We start from the raw sequence: 20,885 nt of genomic DNA, 5'->3' as shown, positions 1-20,885 counted from the left end.
GCGTCTCTCCGGCAGCTGGTGCTCAGCGCCAACGCTGAGATCGGTCTTTCTTCAGGGGCTGACCTCGAGGCATTTTCCTCGGCCTCCATGGCGTTCCTCGCTTCCTGCGGGAGCAGAGATGAGGCCAAGTGTCGCGACCGCGGTTGCGGTGGGTCTGTGGGTCTTGGTGACGGTGAGCGCGATGGCGGACCCCGGCGGGGCTGAACCCAGGCGCTGCCTCCTCTCGCACTACCGCTCGCTGGACCCCAGGGCGCTGGCGGCCGTCAAGGCGCTGAGGGACCACTACGTGAGTGATGCCCAGACGTCCAGTCCCGGGGACTCCGGGCCTGCCAGGGTCGGGGCCGCTGCTCTCTGTCCCGAGGGATCCTGGCATCCCAGCTTGCAGCAGGTGCACCCCGCATCTCAGGGTCCAGAATTCTGGCCACGAGGCGTTCCCGGTCACCGACATCACATCGTAAGCACAGAAACTGCCTCCACGGCAGTCACCAGAGGGCGTCCTTTCTAGACTTACTCAGCTCACGTCGGGGCGCAGCGCTCGGCAGGGATGGATGCCCTCAGTCCGCGTTCACGTGCTTGGAGAGCTGTGTGGCTCAGCGCACAACACGGACGCCCGTGCCAATCAGTCCCGGTCCACGTCCAGGAACCCCCAACATCCCAGAGCTTCAGTGTCCACAGTGAGGAGTCTCAACTCCCCCTCCTTTGTCCTCACCAGGAGGAAGAGACACTGAGCTGGACACCACGCAACAGCTACTTCCGCCCCAGGGGCGGGTGGGGTACCCCGAAGCCAGCCTTGGAAGTGCTCGGGACCGCGGGGCGCAGGCGGGGCCGGGCGGCGCAGCTGCCTCTCTAACAGCCCTGTCTCCGCGGTCGTGCGCGCGGCTCCGCCTGGAAGCCCGGGCCGTGCTGAGCAGCCTGCCCAGCCCCGAGATGTCCCCGGGCGTCGTTCCGACTCTGGAGCTGCTGGTAGCCGCAGAAAGGAACGTGGTGGCCTGCCTGAGTGCCCCCACGCCCTGCGCCTGCGCCCCACCCGCTGCCCTGCGCTCTCCCGCCCCACTGCTAGGCTCCCGGATTTGCGATCTGTCTCGCTGAGCCCCAAACCCGTCCACACTCGATTCACGTCCTCTCGGCGTCCTCATATCCCGGGCTCGGTGTGCGGGTGGGTAGCTGGCCCGCGGAGGCGGTGGGAGACTCGCCTTTTTTGTTTATTTCCTGTCTCTCCTCCAACTGGAGCTGGTGTGGCCGGGGTCCTTGAGGAAGTCCCTCCTGCCAGTCAGTCCCAACCCGGAGAGTTGTGTGTGCAGCGGGCGGCGGAGCGGGTAGACAGGGGGCTTCTGAGGGGAGGCGGGCCCGGGCCGATGATCTATTGCTGCAGGAGGCGGTTTCTTGGGAGGAAGTTCGTGCCTCAGCCCTGCTCTGCCTCCTTCTTGGGTTCCAGGACTCTCATCGGAGCCAGGAAGCCACCGTCAACTTCAATATTCTGTGTCTGCTTATGTGGGCCCTGAGGTTGTTGGCGCGTTGGGGCCTTGTCCCTGATGACACGATGGCCCCGAGAGCCCGCAGCTCTGCAGACGTGGGGCTGCGAGCACAGCTCTATGTTGCCCTTTCGTGGAAGCCGGGCTGCAGCCAGTGGGCGCTGAAGCTCAGAAGCCTTTGCCGCCACTGGCCAGACATCAATGGCCTGCGCTGGGTGCACGAGGTACAGGTACTTTTCCAAAAACCAGACCGTGTCCTCTGAAAGCAGGAACGTTTCTATGGAATGCACTGCTCTGAGATCAACTAGAGCAGTGGTCCCCAACCTTTTTTGGGCCACGGACCGGTTTAATGTCAGAAAATATTTTCACGGACCAGCCTTTAGGGTGGGACAGATAAATGTATCACGTGACCGAGACAAGCGTCAAGAGTGAGTCTTGGATGTAAAAGAAGGAATCTGGTCATTTTTTAAAAAATAAAACGTTCAGACTTAAATATAAATAAAACGGAAATAATGTAAGTTATTTATTCTTTCTCTGCGGACTGGTACCAAATGGCCCACGGACCTGTACCGGTCCATGGCCCCGGGAGTTGGGGACCACTGAACTAGAGGCCCCTTCTGGCAGGAAGAGTTGAGTCCTGTGCCCACATGGATCGCTGACCCCACATAACATGGCCCAGTTTCTACTTCTCTGGTTACTAGAAGCCCAGAACCCGGTCTCTCATGACAGATTTCACCACTGATTTGAAATTTAGTGTCCCCTTTGAGATTTTATTAATCTGTGACTCTTGGATCTCCCCACTGGGGAGGCCTCATCCCTAAGGGATTTGTCAGTGAACTTCAGATTCTGTTACTCATGTGTCCTATGTATTTGTGAAAACCTTTGTAATTTGCTATTCTGTCTTCTGATGTTAATTTATAAACATTATTAAATATTCTTGCATTCACATTGGTTGTTCCCTTGTGATCATTTTGAAGGATACTTTTCAGTTAAAAATGCTAAGCCAGGGAAATCAGGTGACTTGAGTTTCAGTTCTGACCCTGCCACTTGATTATGGTGTAACTGGTACTTCTCCTTGAGCCTCAGTTTCTTCATCTGTACGATGACATTATTATCCTTCCCTTCCAAATGGTAATGTACATTGCAATAGTGTTTATAAAGATTCCAGCTGAAGCCATAGGATGGTCTTAATTAATGGTCTCTATTAAATAACCACAAACACAAATACATAAACATTTGACTTTTTTTATTTGTCTATGTCTGTGGGCTGGTGATCTTTGTTGCTAACTGCAGATTACTTTGCCAATGTCACACAGCTAGTGAGGGTCAAAGACAGGTTTGAACTCCATGCCCTTAACCACCTCACTGAACTTCCTTGCTAAGAAAAACAAGTATGGCCTGACTAGGTGGTGCACAGTGGATAGAGCATGGGACTGTGATGCAGAGGACCCAGGTTCGAGACCTTGAGGTCGGCAGCTTGAGTGTGGGCTCATCTGGTTTGAGCAAAAGCTCACCAGCTTGGGCCCAAGGTTGCTGGCTCGAGCAAGGGGTTACTCCGTCTGCTGAAGGCCCGCGATCAAGGCACATATGAGAAAGCAATCAATGAACAACTAAGGTCTCACAATGAAAAACTGATGATTGATGCTTCTTATCTCTCTCTGTTCCTGTCTGTCTGTCCCTGTCTATCCCTCTCTCTGACTCTCTGTCCCTGTGAAAAGAGAAAAAAAAAAAGAAAAACAAGTATGAAGTTTAGGAATTTTGAGATCCTATGTCTCTTTTTCAGAATTCACTGTTGATGCAATGACTCCTTTTCTGAGGCCTCTGCAATAGACAGAAACTGACTAATGCACTGGGAGGTGACTTGGGCACCTTTCTGCTCTTGGCTTTGAAACATTTTTGTGTATCAGAGCTCAATTTCTCCAGCTGAGGTTTCTCTCCAATTTCTCCCTGGAATTATGAATAATAGAAAAACAGGGTTGGGGCCCTGGCCGGTTGGCTCAGCGGTAGAGCGTCGGCCTGGCGTGCGGGGGACCCGGGTTCGATTCCCGGCCAGGGCACACAGGAGAAGCGCCCATTTGCTTCTCCACACCCCCCCCTCCTTCCTCTCTGTCCCTCTCTTCCCCTTCCGCAGCCGAGGCTCCATTGGAGCAAGGATGGCCCGAGCACTGGGGATGGCTCCTTGGCCTCTGCCCCAGGCGCTAGAGTGGCTCTGGTCGCGGCAGAGCAACGCGCCGGAGGGGCAGAGCATCGCCCCCTGGTGGGCAGAGCATCGTCCCTGGTGGGCGTGCCGGGTGGATCCCGGTCGGGCGCATGTGGGAGTCTGTCTGACTGTCTCTCCCCGTTTCCAGCTTCAGAAAAATACAAAAAAAAAAAAAAAAAAATTAAAAAAAAAACTTTATAAAATAAAAAAAAAAAAAAAGAAAAGAAAAACAGGGTTGGGTGGAAGTCAAGTGTCAAAAGCACTTGGCATCTTCTGCCCTAGAGATTTATTGTCTTCACATCCAGAAGATCTACCACCACAGAAGCTGCACAGTGCAATGGTTACTATCAGGATATCAGACAACACTTGGTTAAAATCCTGCTCTAACCACTTACTGGCTATATGATCATGAGCTGGTGTCTTGATATCTTTGAGTCCCTGCATTTTACTCCCTCTTTATTTTTAAAATTAGTTAAAGATATACTGTTACTAAAATATATTATTTTTAAAACAGGCCTGTTCTACCAATGTTACTTTGTGTTTAAAATGTAGGCAACGTACAGTACGCCCTTGACGTTTTCATGGGTTCAATACTGCACTGTGGCAAAGCCTCCGTGTGGGTGAGACATAAAGTACTTGACAAACGGGGGCGTGTTTGTTTTCCTTTAGCTCCGACTGCTCCCCCTCAGATCTTCACATAGCTCCCTCCCTCACTTCCTTTGAGTTCTTGCTCAAATGTGATTTTCAGGACACCTCATTCAGTGCAACCCCCTCCAACACTCTCCTCTCATCTTGCTCAAGTTTCTTCATTTTCTATTACCTGATGTAATATAAACCACATGCTTAACCCCCTCCCCCTACATACCATTACATTTCTCTAATAAAATTTATTGTTTCATAAGTTTTTTTTCAATGCCCTATTCCTGGCACCTTGAGAAGTGCCTGACACAAAGTGGGGCTAATACTTGGTGAATGAGTGAAGGCATTTGACACAAATGGAGCTGGTTCCCTTGAAGACCTTGGCCACACCCCAATTTCCTAGCAGAGCCTCCTATTCCTGGGTCCCTCTGTGCCTGGACAATGAAAGATGTTAGTCAGACTCGCCTCCTCCCCTCCTTTCTCTCTCAGCACTGCTGGGGAAGGGAGGAAAGAGCTGGTCTCCTCTCTTAACTCTGGCCTGCTTTGCCTTTCTGACTCTCTCCCGCCCCGGGCACCTTCTCCTTTCATCCTTACACCTGCCCCGAATAGCCTTTCTCTCAGAAGTTCCAGATTCTTTGTGGCAACACCTTTGACTTGCCGTCTCCTCCTCTCCCTGCACAGGGGTATTCTGCAGAAAGGCAAGTCTCTCTGTCCCCTCCCCACCAAGACACCATGACTCCTCTCTATGGGGTCCTAAAATTTCCCTAGGAACTTAACTCTTGCAGTTGCACATGAATTTATGTCAGTTTCTCTTTCCTCCAGCTGCTCACCTGGCTAAGGCCACCCCACACGGGCTTCCCCAGGCTGGGGCATCCCCTGGCGGCAGGCGTGTTTTCACTTTTCCTACATCAGCCTGGATTGCCCATGTGTCCAAGCTAAAAGCTGCACCATGGGGCTCAGGAAGGAATTACACAGACAGAGCTGGAAGTTCAGAGACACAGACAGAGCAGCAGGCTGAGACCCAGGAGAGGAGACTGAAGTCAGAGACACCAAACAAGGCTGAGTGAGAGACCCAGGTGACAGCCTGTGAGCAAACATTTGGGTCCCATCTGCTGACAGAGACCAGAGACCAGAGACCGCGATGAAACTGGGTGAGCCTTCACATCACGTCCATGACCCTCACCTCCCCACCTCCACCCTCAGACCCTGACACTCCCTGTCCCCTCATCTGTCTCTCCTTCTGTAACACAGACTTGACTGTGGGTTGCACACTGGTGCCGGTGCTGATGACCATGGTGCTGACCAGGACAGGAGCAGTTCCTGTCCCCATGCCCCTCCCGGGTGCAAGGGACTGCCACATGGCCCAGTTCAAGTCCCTGTCCCCACAAGACATGAAGGCTTTCAAGAGGGCCAAGGATGCCCTGGTGAGTCTCCCACTGGCCCACCTGCTGTGGGCTGACCTCCACGCCTCCCTCAGTGGGTTACCATGTGACATCTGGCTGAAGGTGGACCTGTCCCTTCCCTCCACTGGGCTAGCCTCCAGCCTCACACAGCGGGCTCTCTCCTGCTCTTGTTGCATTGGGCTGACTCGTGTTGTTCTGCATGGTGCTTCTCTGCCATCCTTTTGGAAGTTCACGCCCCTCCTCCTGTTGCTAGCCATCCTCCCATCCAGCTGTGGTCTGACCTCTAACCCTCCAGCTGTGGCTGACCTCTGCCCTTGCTCTCCAGGAAGAGTCGCTCTCACTGAAGAACTGGAGCTGCAGCTCCCGCCCATTCCCCAGGACCCGGGACCTGAGGCAGCTGCAGGTGAGTTGGGAGAGTCAGGCCCCGCCCTGTCCTCACCTGGCTGCTCCTCTGGTTCCTTCGGTGGCCCCTTCACTTTCCCCTCTCACTTGTCCCTGTCTGTCTGTCCTCCCCCTCAGTCCCGCTGGCCTCTTCCCCTCACCTGCCCACACTGGCTGCGCCCTCTCACCTGTTCCCTGACCTTTCACCTTCACCTGCTCCTTCCTCAGTCCTCCTCACCTGTCCTCCTCCCCTTCTCTCTCACATGCAGCCCTTACCTGTCTCTGTCTCCCCTCCTCAGGTGTGGGAGCGCCCTGTGGCCTTGGAGGCTGAGCTGTCCCTGACACTGAAGGTCCTGGGGACCATGGCTAACTTAACCCCGGAGGACATCCTGGACCAGCCCCTTCACACTCTGCGCCACATCCACGCCAAGCTTCAGGCCTGTGTGAGTGCCCTGGGCTCCCAGGTCATGTCTGTGGTCTCTGACCACCATATTGTCCCCTTTTGTCCCAGACCCTGCCTCACACACCACCCTCCTCTGCCCACAGGTCCCAGCTCAGTCCACAGCAGGCTCCAGGCCGCAGGGCCACCTCCGCCACTGGCTGCACCGCCTCCACGAGGCCCAGAAAAAAGTGAGTGGCCAAGGAGAGTCCAGTCTCTGGAGCCAACTGGGAGCCCCGATGATGGACAGCCACTGACCTGTCCCTTCCTCTCCACAGGAATCCCCTGACTGCCTCGAAGCTTCTGTCACATTCAACCTGTTTCGCCTCCTCACCCGTGACCTGAAATGTGTCGCCAGTGGAGACCTGTGTGTCTGATCCTGAGACCCACCTGCAACCTGTCCCTTTATCTTAGATTTTATTTATGCATCTATCATTTTTAATTTATTGCCACCCAATCCCTATTTATATATTTATATGTGTGAATTTTTAAACTCACACCCAATAAATTGTTTATTTTTTATACTTTAAAAAAAACTGTGCATATAAACAATGAGAAAAGATGCCGTTGTTGCTGTGGGACTGTGTGTTTGTGTGGATTACATCATCCAGGGTTGGTCCAGAAGAGATCTGATTCCTGTGTCCACTTTGGTGCTGACCCTGTGTGCCATGGACCAATCTTATTTACCCTGAAGGTCTCTTTGATATTCTATGAATCTCTGACTCTTGGCTCTCCCCACCTGAGCACGTCTTATTTCTGAGGGGTTTGGGGAGCACAAATGTCAGTTCCTAGTTATAGTCTGTGTCGCTTAATCACGGGGGAATGTTCTCAGAAATGCATGGTTAGGCAATTTTGTTGTTATGCTAACATCATAGAGTAGACTTACACTAACCTGGACTGCACAGCCCCCTACACAACCCCGAGGCCATATGGTGTAGCCCAGTGTTTTACAACCGCCAGTCTGTGGACCGGTCTGCCAGAAATTTCGTGCTGGTCCGCCGAAGAGTTAACTATCCTCATGTTGTTTGACTATAGACTCAATGATTTTTGTCTAATTTGCTTATGCTCAGAGTGACTTCTGTGTTAGTGATCCCCTAAGTAAAGAATTATCTTTTTTCACTAGTCCACAAGTGTAAAAATATTGAAAACCACTGGTATAACCTACAGCTCCTATACTACAAACCTCTATGCAGGTTTAACTCTATTAAATACTGTAGGCAATTGTAACACCCTAGTGAGTATTTATGTATCTAAACATATATAAACATAAGAAAGTTCCAGTAAAAATGTAGTACAAAAGATTAAAAATGATTTTATATATATATATATATATAAAGATATATTTGCATAGGCAGTGCTGGGATTCAAATAATTTAACAACCAATTCGCTGCCCTAATGATCATTTTAAGTATAAACAAATAATATACCAAAAAGTAGTTTATTATTTCATGCATTTAATACTTAAATAAGAACAATAAAAGAGGTACACAAAACTAGATTAAATAATAAGAGTTTAAAAATACTAATGAAAAAATACTAAATAATACCTGATTTAAAAAACAATATAACTGTTACTTAAGATTATTTTCATATTGTTTCTTGATTGACGTCTTGCGATTTTTCGGGAATGAATATTACTATGGGCACTTCGAATATGCTGTTGTGTAGATGAACATTAAAAAAAAGTAAGGAATGTAAATTTGTGATTTCCACATTGGGTGGCTGCCCAGGTGCCCGCCTTAGAGAGAACCCTGATTACAAGTGCCATTTTAACAACCAGTTCACCAAACTCAACAAAAAATTGGGTATCGGTTCTGCCAAACCAGTGCAAACTGGTTGAATCCCACCACTATCAGCATAGGACCCTTACCATGAATGGAACTTGCAGGACTGGAAGTTGCTCTGAGTGAGTCAGTGAGTGAGTGCTGAGTGAATGTGAGGCCTAGGACATTACTGTCCACTACTATGAACTTTATAAAATTTGTATACATAGGCTACACTAAATTTATAAAACAGCACGATATTAAATCAAGTACAAGGGAAATTTTAGCAATCAAGAGACGGTGAAAACATGAGAGGTATGAGACTGCTGCTGGCATTTTACATCAAGCTTTTTTGTGTAAGTAGAAAGTGTGCACTCTAAACTAATGATAAAAAGTATAGTAAATACATAAAGCAGTAGCATAGTCATTTATTATTAAGTATTATGTACTGTACAGAACTGTGTGTGCTATACTCGTATATGACATTAGGTTTACAACAGTATCACCACAAACATGTGAACAATGTATTGTGCTATGAGGTCACAATGGCTTAGTGTCACCACGTGATGGAAATTTTCCAGCTCTTTTATAATGTAATGAGACAACTGTAATACATGTGGTCCATCATTGACTGAAACATTGTCATGCAAATCCTGACTGTATTGTGATATTTTGGGAACCTGTTACTTATGTGTCTTTGTGTTTGAAAGATCTGTGTATCCGTGGTGTTATTTCTTTCTCCTTGTATTAATTTATTTTCATTTATTTAATGGTGCCACACTTAGTACTATGAGCAATCATTTAAAAATTTTTTTTGATTGATTTAAGAGAGCAATAAGAAAGAGAGAGAAACAGATACCAAAGCATTGATCTGTATGTGCCCTGACAGGGCATCAAACTTGCAACCTTTGTGTATCAGAACAATGCTCTAACCAACTGAACTATCCAGCCAGGGCTCTGAGCAATCATTATGAGGTAGTATGAAGTAGAGGAGGTACAACTTTGAACTCAGACTGATTTGATACCTACATGGGACATATATCAGCCCAGTGACTTTTAGTGGTAAACTTGCCTTTTCTGGCCTTTAGTTTTTTTCATTTGCAAATAACAGTGATACTGCCCTTAAAAAGTTTATTTATTCATCCATCCATCCATCAAATCATCCATTCACTCTCTATTGTTAGCTGCAAAAGGGCACCAGAAATTTACCAACCAGATTAGACCAAACATCGGTTCAGCAACCTTGGTACTTGAGTTATGGGTAAAAAGAATTCTGAATCAAAACTCAAACACAAACAAAAGTAAACAAAGGTTTAGAAAGTCACAAGGTTTGGGTGATGAGCCCAGAATGCAATCAACAGTTCTAAGGGCTATAGAAATGTTTACCTGAAACCTATTACTCTTATTGACCAATGTCACTCTATTAAATCTTTCTTTCTTTCTTTCTTTCTTTCTTTCTTTCTTTCTTTCTTTCTTTCTTTCTTTCTTTCTTTCTTTCTTTCTTTCCTTCCTTCCTTCCTTCCTTCCTTCCTTCCTTCCTTCCTTCCTCCCTCCCTCCCTCCCTCCCAACTTCCTTCCTTCCTTCCTTCCTTCCTTCCTTCCTTCCTTCCTTCCTTCCTTCCTTCCTTCCTTCCTTTCCCTTTCTCTCTTTCTCTCTTTCTTTCCCTATCTTTCTCTCTCTCTCTTTCTCTCTTTCTTTCTCTCTCTCTTTCTTTCTTTCTTTCTTTCTTTCTTTCTTTCTTTCTTTCTTTCTTTCTTTTTAGATTTCATTTATTGACTTTACACAGAAAGGAGGAGGGAGTGAGAAGTCCCAACTCATAGTTGCTTCACTTTAGTCATTCTTTGGTTCCTTGTTGCATATACCTTGGCCAGACAAGCCCAGGGTTTCCAACCAGCAACCTCAGCATTCTAGGTTGACGCTTTATCTATTGTGTCACCACAGGCCAATCTAAATCTAATTTCTAAATTAAAAAATAATAATAATGAAAGTCACTAGCCAGAAGTGAGCCAGCTAGGCTGTGTGGGCTCAGGGAACAAGTTACAGAGGCCAAAGTAGGGCCCTTGGAGCTTAAAAAAGAAAAAAGCTGAGAGAACATGCCTCTGGGAGAAGGGGAAAGGCACAGGGTGTTAAGGAGAGAAAGAGAGAGAGAGAGAGCACGTGGAGTGGGGAAAGGCACAGGGTGCTGAAGAGAGAGAAGGAGCATGCCCTGGGTCCTTCCTCCTCAGGGTTTTAGCTGGAGATCTCAGGGGACAATCTAATAGAACATCGGTTTTCCAGCTGTGTCCTTTCAGGGTCCTGGTCTCCACCAATCAGTCGGTATAAGGTCACGGGGTCATTATTCATCACAGCTGATCCTGGGGTGCCATGCCTTGCTGCTTTTCTGGGCCTGGAACTGAAACACAACTGAAGCCTAGATGGTGTCTCTCAGACCTAATGCTCAAGGGAGTGGTCATACAAAGACTTGTATCAGAGTCCGAGGAGGCTACTCTCTGGTACCCTGTTCCTCATCTAAGGGGGTCTGTTGGGTCACCTGCAACATGCCAGAGGAGGAAAGGGCAGGGAGGGTCCCAACCGCATGACCAGTGATATAAAAATTCAAGGATTCTAACCCACGTGACCAGCTGTGCTAGGGGAGGAAAGTCCCCTGGGGGGCAAGGCCTCACCGCACCATTGTCTGTTGCTAGGAACCCAGTGCTTTCTGCACTTGCTCTGTTCATGCCTAAATGCCTACAACAGTATTGCCTGGTCGCCTGTTATTGGCCAGGTATTGGGCATACTGAGCCACAACTCCTGTCCTCAGGGAGCTTCAGGATGGGGAGGGAACCAACAAAGAAGTCTGAGGCAAAAAAAAAAAAGAAGAAGAAGAAGAAGAAGTCTGAGGTACATAAAGGAGGCAAATAACTTGGATCCAGAGCTCACAGAGGGGTGGCTGGGAGTGCACTTAGACAGGTAGACAGGAGCCAGGTCAACGCTATCTATAACATCTTCAAAGCACTTGCAAGCAAGGGATTCCTTACAGGGTTTTTATCAGGGGAGCAAGTACAATGCACATGTCTACAAGTTCAGGCCTCGTTAGAGGAGAGTGCACCGGAATGCTGGAGAGTGGATGAGGGAGTCAGGTGTGAGATGATGGCAAATCTGACCTCAGTGAGGCGGAAGTGAGAGGATACATAGTTATGTCTTTTGTGAATTAGAAACAGTATATGTAAAGCAATTAACTACTCATCTGATAGGTAGAAATATCTTGAGAACCACAAGGAGACAATATGTTTGTAGTGGCTACAAATATAATCTCTGAGGTCAGAGAGATCTTCAAGTTCCAACTTTTGCTCAGGTAACTACTGTGTGACTTTAGGGAAGTCACTTAACTTTTAGTTTCTAATTAGTAAAATAGTTATAATATCCTTCCTCAATGGGCGGTTGTGTGAATTAAATGCATCAAATCGTGTCAAGTGCTAAGGCAAGATATTGGCACAAAGTAGGGCTAAATATTAAATCAATTTATCATCCTTTTAAAAGCTTTAACATGTGAACCCTTAAATAAGAGAGGGAGCTTTATCCCTATTGATAAAACAGATAGAAAAGGCACAGCTGTAGCCAGCCAAACAACAATTCCTCATGTCCTTTATCCTGATGAAACTTGAGTGACCAAACCAGACCTGGGCTTCCCGTTCTTCCTGCTAAGATGAGTGAGTGTAGGCGTGACTAAGCAGCTATATCAGCCAGGATTCCTGCAGGAAACCAATGTCACCATCATGTGGGGTAAGGGTTTTATTTTTTTTTTATTTTTTTATTTTTTCATTTTTCTGAAGCTGGAAACAGGGAGAGACAGTCAGACAGACTCCCGCATGCGCCCGACCGGGATCCACCCGGCACGCCCACCAGGGGGCGACGCTCTGCCCACCAGGGGGCGATGCTCTGCCCATCCTGGGCGTCGCCATATTGCGACCCTCCTGGGTGTCGCCATATTGCGACCAGAGCCACTCTAGCGCCTGGGGCAGAGGCCACAGAGCCATCCCCAGCGCCCGGGCCATCTTTTGCTCCAATGGAGCCTTGGCTGCGGGAGGGGAAGAGAGAGACAGAGAGGAAGGCGCGGCGGAGGGGTGGAGAAGCAAATGGGCGCTTCTCCTATGTGCCCTGGCCGGGAATCGAACCCGGGTCCTCCGCACGCTAGGCCGACGCTCTACCGCTGAGCCAACCGGCCAGGGCCGTAAGGGTTTTATTTAAACAACATGGACAGATAAAGGGAATGGCTCAGGGACACCAGCAAAGGTAAGCTCCTGAGGCCCAGCTAGCAGCCAGAAGCTATTACCATTCCTAAACCAGAGGGCACACAGAGGGAGTGGCCATTAGTCCCCGGTCAGAGATGCTGGGACACCGCTGCTGCCAGCCCACAGCCCAGCAGGGAAGTGGACAGGACAGAACAGGACAGAACATACTGTGGATGAAAAGAGGGGGTGATATGGAAAGTAACCTCACAGCAAGATCTGATTAAAAATTCCTAAATGGGCAGGTCATAGTGGGTAGTCATACCCCAGGCATACAAGTTCTTTAGTGAGCGGCTTTTAGCCAGCTCTGCTCATTTTTTTGAAGAATTTTTAGAATTTCAGTAAGAGTTTATCTGAGCCAAACCAATGAAATACGCCAGGAAGCAAGATCTAAAATGCTCCTGTCCGTTGTTCTTGTGCATCCAGGTTAACCCAGCTTTGAGGAGTCAGAAGTAATACCCCTCAAAAGCATAACCACCCTCAAGACAGCACAGCATCTTGTTAACTAGCCTGTAATGCCATTTCCGCCTTGCTTTCTCCCACCTTCTGGTAGTCTTCCTTACGATCATTCCTCATTCCAGCTGCATAAACCGAACCGCCAAGCTGTAGTTCTCCAGAGCATTTGAGATCTTGCTTCCTGGCACATGTCCCCACTTTGGCTCAAATAAACTCATAAATATTCTCTACAGGTTTGGGTATTTTTTATGTTGACAATACCCGACTGCTCACTCTCCCCTGCCAATTTCTGCTAACCCCTCCCGTTGGCTGAACCCGGATGGAAGACAGAAGGCAAGGGAGTCCCAACTGACGTCCAGGTTTCCAGACCTAGAGCAGAGCGGAGAGTGAATGTAGAGGGAAAGAGAGGACATAGTTCACAGGGATTCCTATGCTGGGTGATGACGGGGGAATCTGGCTTGGAGAGGTGAGGGCTCTAAGGAAGGTTTGTGTTGATTCCTGTGGAAGGTGAGAAAGGGCTGTCCAAACAATATCCATGCCTTAATACCTGGAACATGTAAATGTGACCTTATTTGTAAAAAATGGTCATTGTAGGTGTGATTTAATTAAGGATCAAGGTAAGATATACTGGATTATCAGGGTGGACCCTAAATGCCATGGCCAGTGTCATTATAAGAGAGAGGTAGAGGGCTCTGGTGGTGGCACCATGGATAGACCATCATCCAGGAGTATGGAGGGCACCATCTTGTTCCTGAGGGCACCAGTTCGAGCCCCGGTCAGAGCACATATGAGAACAATCAATGGGTCCACAACTAAGTGGAACCATGAGTTAATGCTTCTCTCTCTCTTCCTTCTGTTCTCTGTCTCCCTTCCTTTCAAATCGATGGGGAAATAAAGAGGTTATATACACAGAAAGGAGGAGACAAAGACTGGAGTGACAAGGCCACACACAGAGTGCCGCCAGCCACCAGAAGCTGGAAGTGGTGAGGAGCAGTTTCGCCCCTAGCGCCCCAGAGGGAGCACAGCCCTGCTGACACCTTGGTTGTGGCCCAGTGACGCTGATTGAGGACTTCTAGCCTTCAGAACTGTGAGAGAATAGATTTCTGTTGTTTTATGTCACAAAGTTTGTGGTAATTTGTCACAGTAGCCATGGGAGATTCACACAGTTCATTACAGAGACCAAGACCTATTCTAGGTAATGTTTGCAGAAAGGAACTTATCGTAGAGTGTTGAGTGGCTTTCAGAAGTGTCAGGAAGGTTGAACAAATAGACTCTATGCTGACCATTTAGATACAACCTCAAGACCTAAACCATAAACCTAGGCTTTTCTTTCTTTTTTTTTTTTTTTTTTTTGTATTTTTCTGAAGCTGGAAATGGGGAGAGACAGTCAGACAGACTCCCGCATGCGCCCGACCGGGATCCACCTGGCACGCCCACCAGGGGGCGACGCTCTGCCCACCAGGGGGTGATGCTCTGCCCCTCCGGGGCATCGCTCTGTTGCGACCAGAACCACTCTAGCGCCTGGGGCAGAGGCCAAAGAGCCATCCCCAGCGCCCAGGCCATCTTTGCTCCAATGGAGCCTCAGCTGCGGGAGGGGAAGAGAGAGACAGAGAGGAAGGAGAGAAGGAGGGGTGGAGAAGCAGATGGGCGCTTCTCCTATGTGCCCTGGCCGGGAATCGAACCCGGGACTTCTGCACGCCAGGCCGACGCTCTACCACTGAGCCAACCGGCCAGGGCCAAACCTAGGCTTTTCAATGGTCCACTTCCTTTCTAGTGATAAAGACTAACTGGAACTTTAAGAAAATACACTCAGTGGGGAGAGTCTATGGGAGGAGCTGGGCTTATGGAAGTTCTCATACTCTCTGTAATCACGGAACCCTCCAGGAAGAACTCCATGTTCATAATAAAGCTCTCTGGTTCTCGCTTCCCCTCCCCTTAACTTTCTTTTCCCTTTTATAACTGCTACACACAGGCCACAGTGTGCAGGTGGCTTCCCATGTCTGCACGCACTGGGTTGCAACCCTTTCTTTTTCCTGGGCAAATCCTTTTTGGTGACAAAACACCTGGTTGATATTATTTTTCAGTTGATACTAGGATCAGTATCTTGACTGGTTAATTAGGAATCGGCTTCCCCCAGCAAGATTAGGAAGGCAGCACAACCAGGAATTTGTCACAATTATGGAACAACTGCCATCAGGAACCTGCTATAATCAGAGGACCATCACAGCAAAGTGGACACTTCCACTGTGGTGGAGCCTGAAGTATGGGCTCCACCCCATGTCCACCACTCAAATGTGTGAGTGAATCATATTGGAAGAACAGAAATGCAAGGCAGATCCTAACCGCAGGGGAGCCTGAGAAATATAATTTTTAACTTTTCAGCCCCTGCAGGCAGAACACTTAGTGCCAACTTTCCTACTCAAGACAAGCTTCCTGGTTATTAATAGGAGCAATAGAAAACACCATTACTCCCTCATATGGCCATAATTGATAAGACTGAGGAAGAATTTGAGATTATGCTCCCTGGCATATGTCACCAGTCTGGCTCAAATAAATTCTCATTAAAAAATTCTCTACTGCTTTAGATATTTCTTACATTGACATTTGGCACCATCAGCAGGATTCCGAAGAAGCCCACCCAAAACCACCCTTTGGACCCGGGCCCAGTGTTAGGTATAAACAAAGGCACATTGTGCCCCAGTGGCTCCTTGCTTCCCATTGGCTGAACTTGGGTGAGTTTCTCTGAGGACCGCTGGCCTTGCTTTCTGTAGCAGTCCATGACATTATTTGAGCTCTTCTTAGAAAATCCTCAAGGTGGATAATGGTTGAGAAGAAGTAAGAAAAAATATATTAAAAATAGCAAGTGCTTGAGTTTAAGAGCAACAGGACTGAGAACTGTGCGAGGGCAGGACTCAGGCTCTTTGTCATAGTGTGTGTCCCACTGCCACCCAGTTTGGGGCCTGGTACAGAGCAGGCACTCAGTAGATGTTTACTGAATAAAGGGAGTAAATACTTTCAGAGGACATTTCTTTTCCGTTTTTATAAGAGAAAGTTTATTTAGAAAGCCACAGAGGTAGAAGAAATGAGCCAGGAAACAAGGCATAGAGGCTAAACGAGGGGAGCTTAGGAGAAAGAGAGAAAAGCTCCTGTCAGGGATGGGGGGGGGAGATAGGGGGTGGTGCGCTCATGTGTTTGTTAGTGGGAGGGAGAGGACATCTCTTGACGATGGCTGGGGTCCCCCTTTAACCTTGGTTATTTTGGGGTCTTCAGCCCTAGAATTTCAGGCTCAGTGGGACGAGGGTGGGGCTGAGAATCTGCATTTCTAAGGAGCTCCCAGGGGATGCTGGTGCTGCTGGTTCAGGGACCACACTGTGAGGACACTGTTTCTAAACCACCCAGCTATGGCTGCTTTGGAGGGTCACATTAGCCCTTAAGAAAGAATCCCATTAGGTGACAGCACACAGAAGTGCTGTTAGTGAGTTCCGATGAACCAGCATAAACTTAAATACTGATCTGAATATTTTCCTGTTTTTATTCAACAGACAACATTTTCATTTAACTAGTGTGCCACCTATAATGTTGTTTATGAGCAGGTACTACCCTGATTGAGACTACTACTTTCTTATTTCTTCTAGCAGCAATTTCACATGTATACTAAGCTTCTTTTTTATGATCTAGTGAAAAATATCAAATCAAGGTTGTACCATCTGAAAAGAAGATTTTTTTTATTATACAAATCAAAATATATCAGTGGATAAAAAGAACCCCCCAAAACCATGCTACACTTCCCACTGCATTCCTAGAGTCCCTGGAAATACCTCTGCTCAGTGGTAAGATTCAGTCAATTTGCACCGGTTCGGCAGAATTTGGTTTGTTGAATTTGGTAAACTGGTTGTTAAGATGGCACTTGTATTCAGGATTCTTTCTAAGGTGGGTGGCTGGGCAGCCAACCAATGTGGACGTCACAAATTTATATTCCTTACTTTTTTTTTTTTTTCTGAATCTGGAAACGGGGAGAGACAGTCAGACAGACTCCCGCATGCGCCTGACTGGGATCCACCCGGCATGCCCACTAGGGGCGATGCTCTGCCCATCAGGGGGCGATGCTTTGCCCCTCCGGGGCATCGCTCTGCCGCGACCAGAGCCACTCTAGCGCCTGGGGCAGAGGCCAAGGAGCCATCCCCAGCGCCCGGGCCATCTTTGCTCCAATGGAGCCTTGGCTGTGGGAGGGGAAGAGAGAGACAGAGAGGAAGGAGGGGGGATGGAGAAGCAAATGGGCGCTTCTCCTATGTGCCCTGGCCGGGAATCGAACCCGGGTTCCCCGCATGCCAGGCCGACGCTCTACCGCTGAGCCAACCGGCCAGGGCCTCCTTACTTTTTTTTTTAAGTGAGAGGCAGGGAGGCAGAGAGACAGATTCCCACATGGACCCTAACCGGGATCCACCTGGAAGCCCTCATCTGGGGCCGTGGCTCTGTTGCTCAGCAACTGAGCTATTTTAGTGCCTGAAGCAAGGCCATGGAGCCATCCTCAGAGCCTAGGGTCAACTTGTCTGAACCATTTGAGCCATGGCTGTGGGAGGGGGAGAGGAAGAGAGAAGGGGGAGAGGGAAGATTGGAGGTTGATTCTTTTGTGTGCCTTGATTGGGAATCGAACCTAGGACTTCCACACACAAGGCAGATGCTCTACTGCTGAGCCAACCAGCCAGGGTCTCCTTATCCTTTTTCTAACATTCGCTGGTGCAGCAGCATATTCTAATTGCTTATTCCATCCATAGGCAAAAAAATTTGATGGAACTATGCTTGTAATATTTATTAATTAATTTCATAAGGCCCACTATACCTTTGATGAAATACTACATTTTAATTCCCTTGTGTTTGTTACTTCAGTAGGAAATGAGCATACCAATCAAGAAGCAATATGAAAATACCTTAAATTACAGTTTTATAGTTTATTGTCAGGTATTATTTAATATTTTTTCATTAATATTTTAAAATTCATATAAAAGTTTTCACTGGTGGATGATATCAGAGTGATGGTGATATGAGGGATACTCTTGATCTCTTCCCTTGAAATTTCAGCAAGTTGAACAACTATAATGCAGCAAAGGAACCCCAGCTGGGCTTGCAGGCATGTCTGAAAAATCCATGCACTGAACAGACTAAAAGTGGGACATGGTGAAAAGGGTGGCAGAAAATAAAACACAATGGTGATGAGCTTTGGAGAGGAGAGGAGACAAACCTAGAGTTACTGGGTTTCTTTTTCTCTACTGGACTATGGGGAGGAGGGAAGCTCAGGCTCTCTGGATTTTGTCTAAGGGGTACAGAGAGGGAAACTCAAAGTAACGGTCTCCTTCTGCTTGAAGGAGCAGAGAGACAGAGGGGCAGAGAGGGAGATTAACCAAAGCAGCCAGAGCGTGAGGTCACAGCCAGTGTTCCCATGGTTTGCCTGCAGCCTTCACTTGGCAGAGACAGAGAAAGCTAAAGTGCAGCCCCCAGCCTCCCAGATCCCACTTTCCTCATTTTGCAGTACAAAGAGTGGCAGAGACAAACCCCACAGCCAGCTCTCCAGACCCGCTTTTTCCCCTGAAAAACAGAGGTGCTCCACGTCTGGTCCCAGGTCTGTTGAGACATTGGAAGGAGCCCCTGGAAGCCTGAGATCACCATTCCTAGAACCATAAAGCTAGAAAGCTGAAGTGATAAGCTGAAGCCATAAAGCCCTCACAACATGCCCCACCCACCAATGGGACTGTGACCATGCCTACATCATTGTGACAGCAACATCTTAGCAGAGGACAGCCCAGGAACTTCACAGAGCTAAAAGTTGTAATATACAGCAACACTTACTGGAAAAAACTCTCAAACTAAAAACTTTTTCTCTTTTCCCCTCTTTTTTCTTTTTTCCTTCTTATTCTTTTTTCTCTTTTTCATTTTTTGAATTTCATTTTCTTTAATTTTTATATTTTCTATTTTTATTTTTTGTGGGTGGTTTTTAAAAATTTTTTGTTTGCTTTCAATCTTTTTTCCTGTGGTTTTCTTTTTCTTTACTTGTCATAATTGTTTATATTTTAATATTTTTTATTGTATTTCAAATTTTTTTAGTGTTTTTTTGTTAGGGTTCTTAACAACACCACTCCCAAATGCCATGAAGGAAGAAGAAATTGAATACCATGGCTACACAAGGCAGAGACGTAGTTCAGAAAGAAAATAAAAAATCTGCAGAAAAAAATCTCAATCACCTAGAAACCTTGGAGTTAAACGATAGAGAATTCAAAATTGAAGTTCTGAAAATACTCATTGAGATGCGAGAAGACACCATTAGGCAACAATGAGCTGAGAAAACAAACTAATGAACAAAATGAATACCTCAACCAAGGAGATTGAAACTTTAAAAACAGAAATGAAGAACTCAATACATGAATTGAAGACTGGGGTAGCAAGTTTAGCTTACAGAACAAGCCAGATAGGAGAAAGAATTGGTGGCATCGAACACAGGCAACTAGAGATGCTACAGAGAGAAGACGAGAGAGACTCACAAATTAAAAAAACAAAACAAAAACAGAGAGCCTGAACAGGCAGTGGTGCAGTGGATAGAGCATCAGACTGGGACGCAGAGGACCCAGATATAAAACCCTGAGGTCACCGGCTTGAGTGTGGGCTCATCTGGCTTGACCATGGGCTTACCAGCTTGAGCGTGGGGTTGCTGGCTTGAGTGTGGGGTCATAGCTATGTTCGCTGGCCTTGACCTTAAGGTCCCTGGCTTGAGCAAGGGGTCGCTCACTCTGCTGTAGCCCCCCAGTCAAGGCACATATGAGAAAGCAATCAATGAACAACTAAGGTGCCGCAACAAAGAATTGATGCTTCTCATCTCTCTCCCTTAGTAGATGTCTTATATATTTTGGTGCATATATATTAAGAATTGGTATGTCTTCTCAATACAATGTCTTCTTTATTATTTTGAAATGTCCATCTTTGTCTCTGGTTATCCTTGTTGTCTTGAACTCAGCATTGTCAGATATGAGTATGGTTACACCTGCCACCTGCTTTTTGTTGTTGTTATTTGCTTGGAGAATCATTTTCCAACTTTTCACTTTGAATCTACTTTTGTCCTTGCAGCTTCGATGTGTCTCCTGAAAGCAGCACATGGTTGGGTTTTGATTTTTTATTCAATCTGCTACTCTGTGACTATTTATTGGTGAGTTCAGTCCATTTACATTTAGGGTAATTATTGACACTTGATGATTTCCTATAGCCATTTTATGTTTTGTTTTCTGGTAGCTCTGTGTTTTATTTGGTTCTTCTCTTCTGTGTTTCTGTCATTTGTTTTTGTTTGGTGGTATTCCATACTTCCTAGAACAATACAATCTTTCTAGACTGAGTCATGAAGAAGTGGAAAACCTAAATAATAAGCAGGGAGGAAATAGAAACAACTAACAAAAACCTCCCGAGAAACAAAAGTCCAAGACCAGATGGTTACACTAGAGAATTCTATCAAACATTCAAAGAAGATTTGCTACCTATCCTTCTCAAATTCTTCCAAAAAACAGAAGAAGAAGCAATACTCCCCAACACATTTTATGAGGCCAGCATAACCTTCATAACAAAACCTGGCAAGGACAGCACACACACACAAAAAATACAGACCAATGCTTCTAATATATACAAATGGAAAAATCCTATACAAAATACTAGCAAATCAAATACAATAACACATTAAAAAAATAATACATCATGATCAAGTAGGATTTATTCCAGGAGCACAAGGATGGTTCAACATACTAAAATCAATCAATGTAATATAACATATCAACAAAACAAAGAACAAAAGTCATATGATCCTATCAATAGATGCAGAAAAGGAATTC

General features: G+C 47.0%; 1 protein-coding gene across 1 annotated transcript; it reads left to right on the top strand.

Annotated features, from left to right (window-relative positions):
• The first annotated feature begins 5,452 nt into the window (after nt 1-5,452).
• On the top strand, nt 5,453-6,911 carry LOC136312884 (interferon lambda-2-like). Its single transcript, XM_066242837.1, has 6 exons — nt 5,453-5,462; nt 5,563-5,735; nt 6,040-6,117; nt 6,395-6,538; nt 6,642-6,725; nt 6,813-6,911. Exons 1-6 carry the CDS (start codon nt 5,453-5,455, stop codon nt 6,909-6,911), a joined length of 588 nt encoding a protein of 195 aa, XP_066098934.1.
• The last annotated feature ends 13,974 nt before the right edge of the window (nt 6,912-20,885 follow it).

This window comes from Saccopteryx bilineata, chromosome 9 (assembly GCF_036850765.1).
Source record: "Saccopteryx bilineata isolate mSacBil1 chromosome 9, mSacBil1_pri_phased_curated, whole genome shotgun sequence".
NCBI lineage: Eukaryota > Metazoa > Chordata > Mammalia > Chiroptera > Emballonuridae > Saccopteryx > Saccopteryx bilineata.
The sequence above is the reverse complement of the archived record's forward strand: the minus strand, read 5'-3'. Positions and strand labels throughout refer to the sequence as shown.

Coding starts and splice junctions, on each gene's coding strand:
- LOC136312884 (XM_066242837.1), top strand. Junction 5,736..6,039: donor AGAGGGCCAAGGATGCCCTG/GTGAGTCTCCCA, acceptor CTTGCTCTCCAG/GAAGAGTCGCTCTCACTGAA. Junction 6,539..6,641: donor ACGCCAAGCTTCAGGCCTGT/GTGAGTGCCCTG, acceptor CTCTGCCCACAG/GTCCCAGCTCAGTCCACAGC.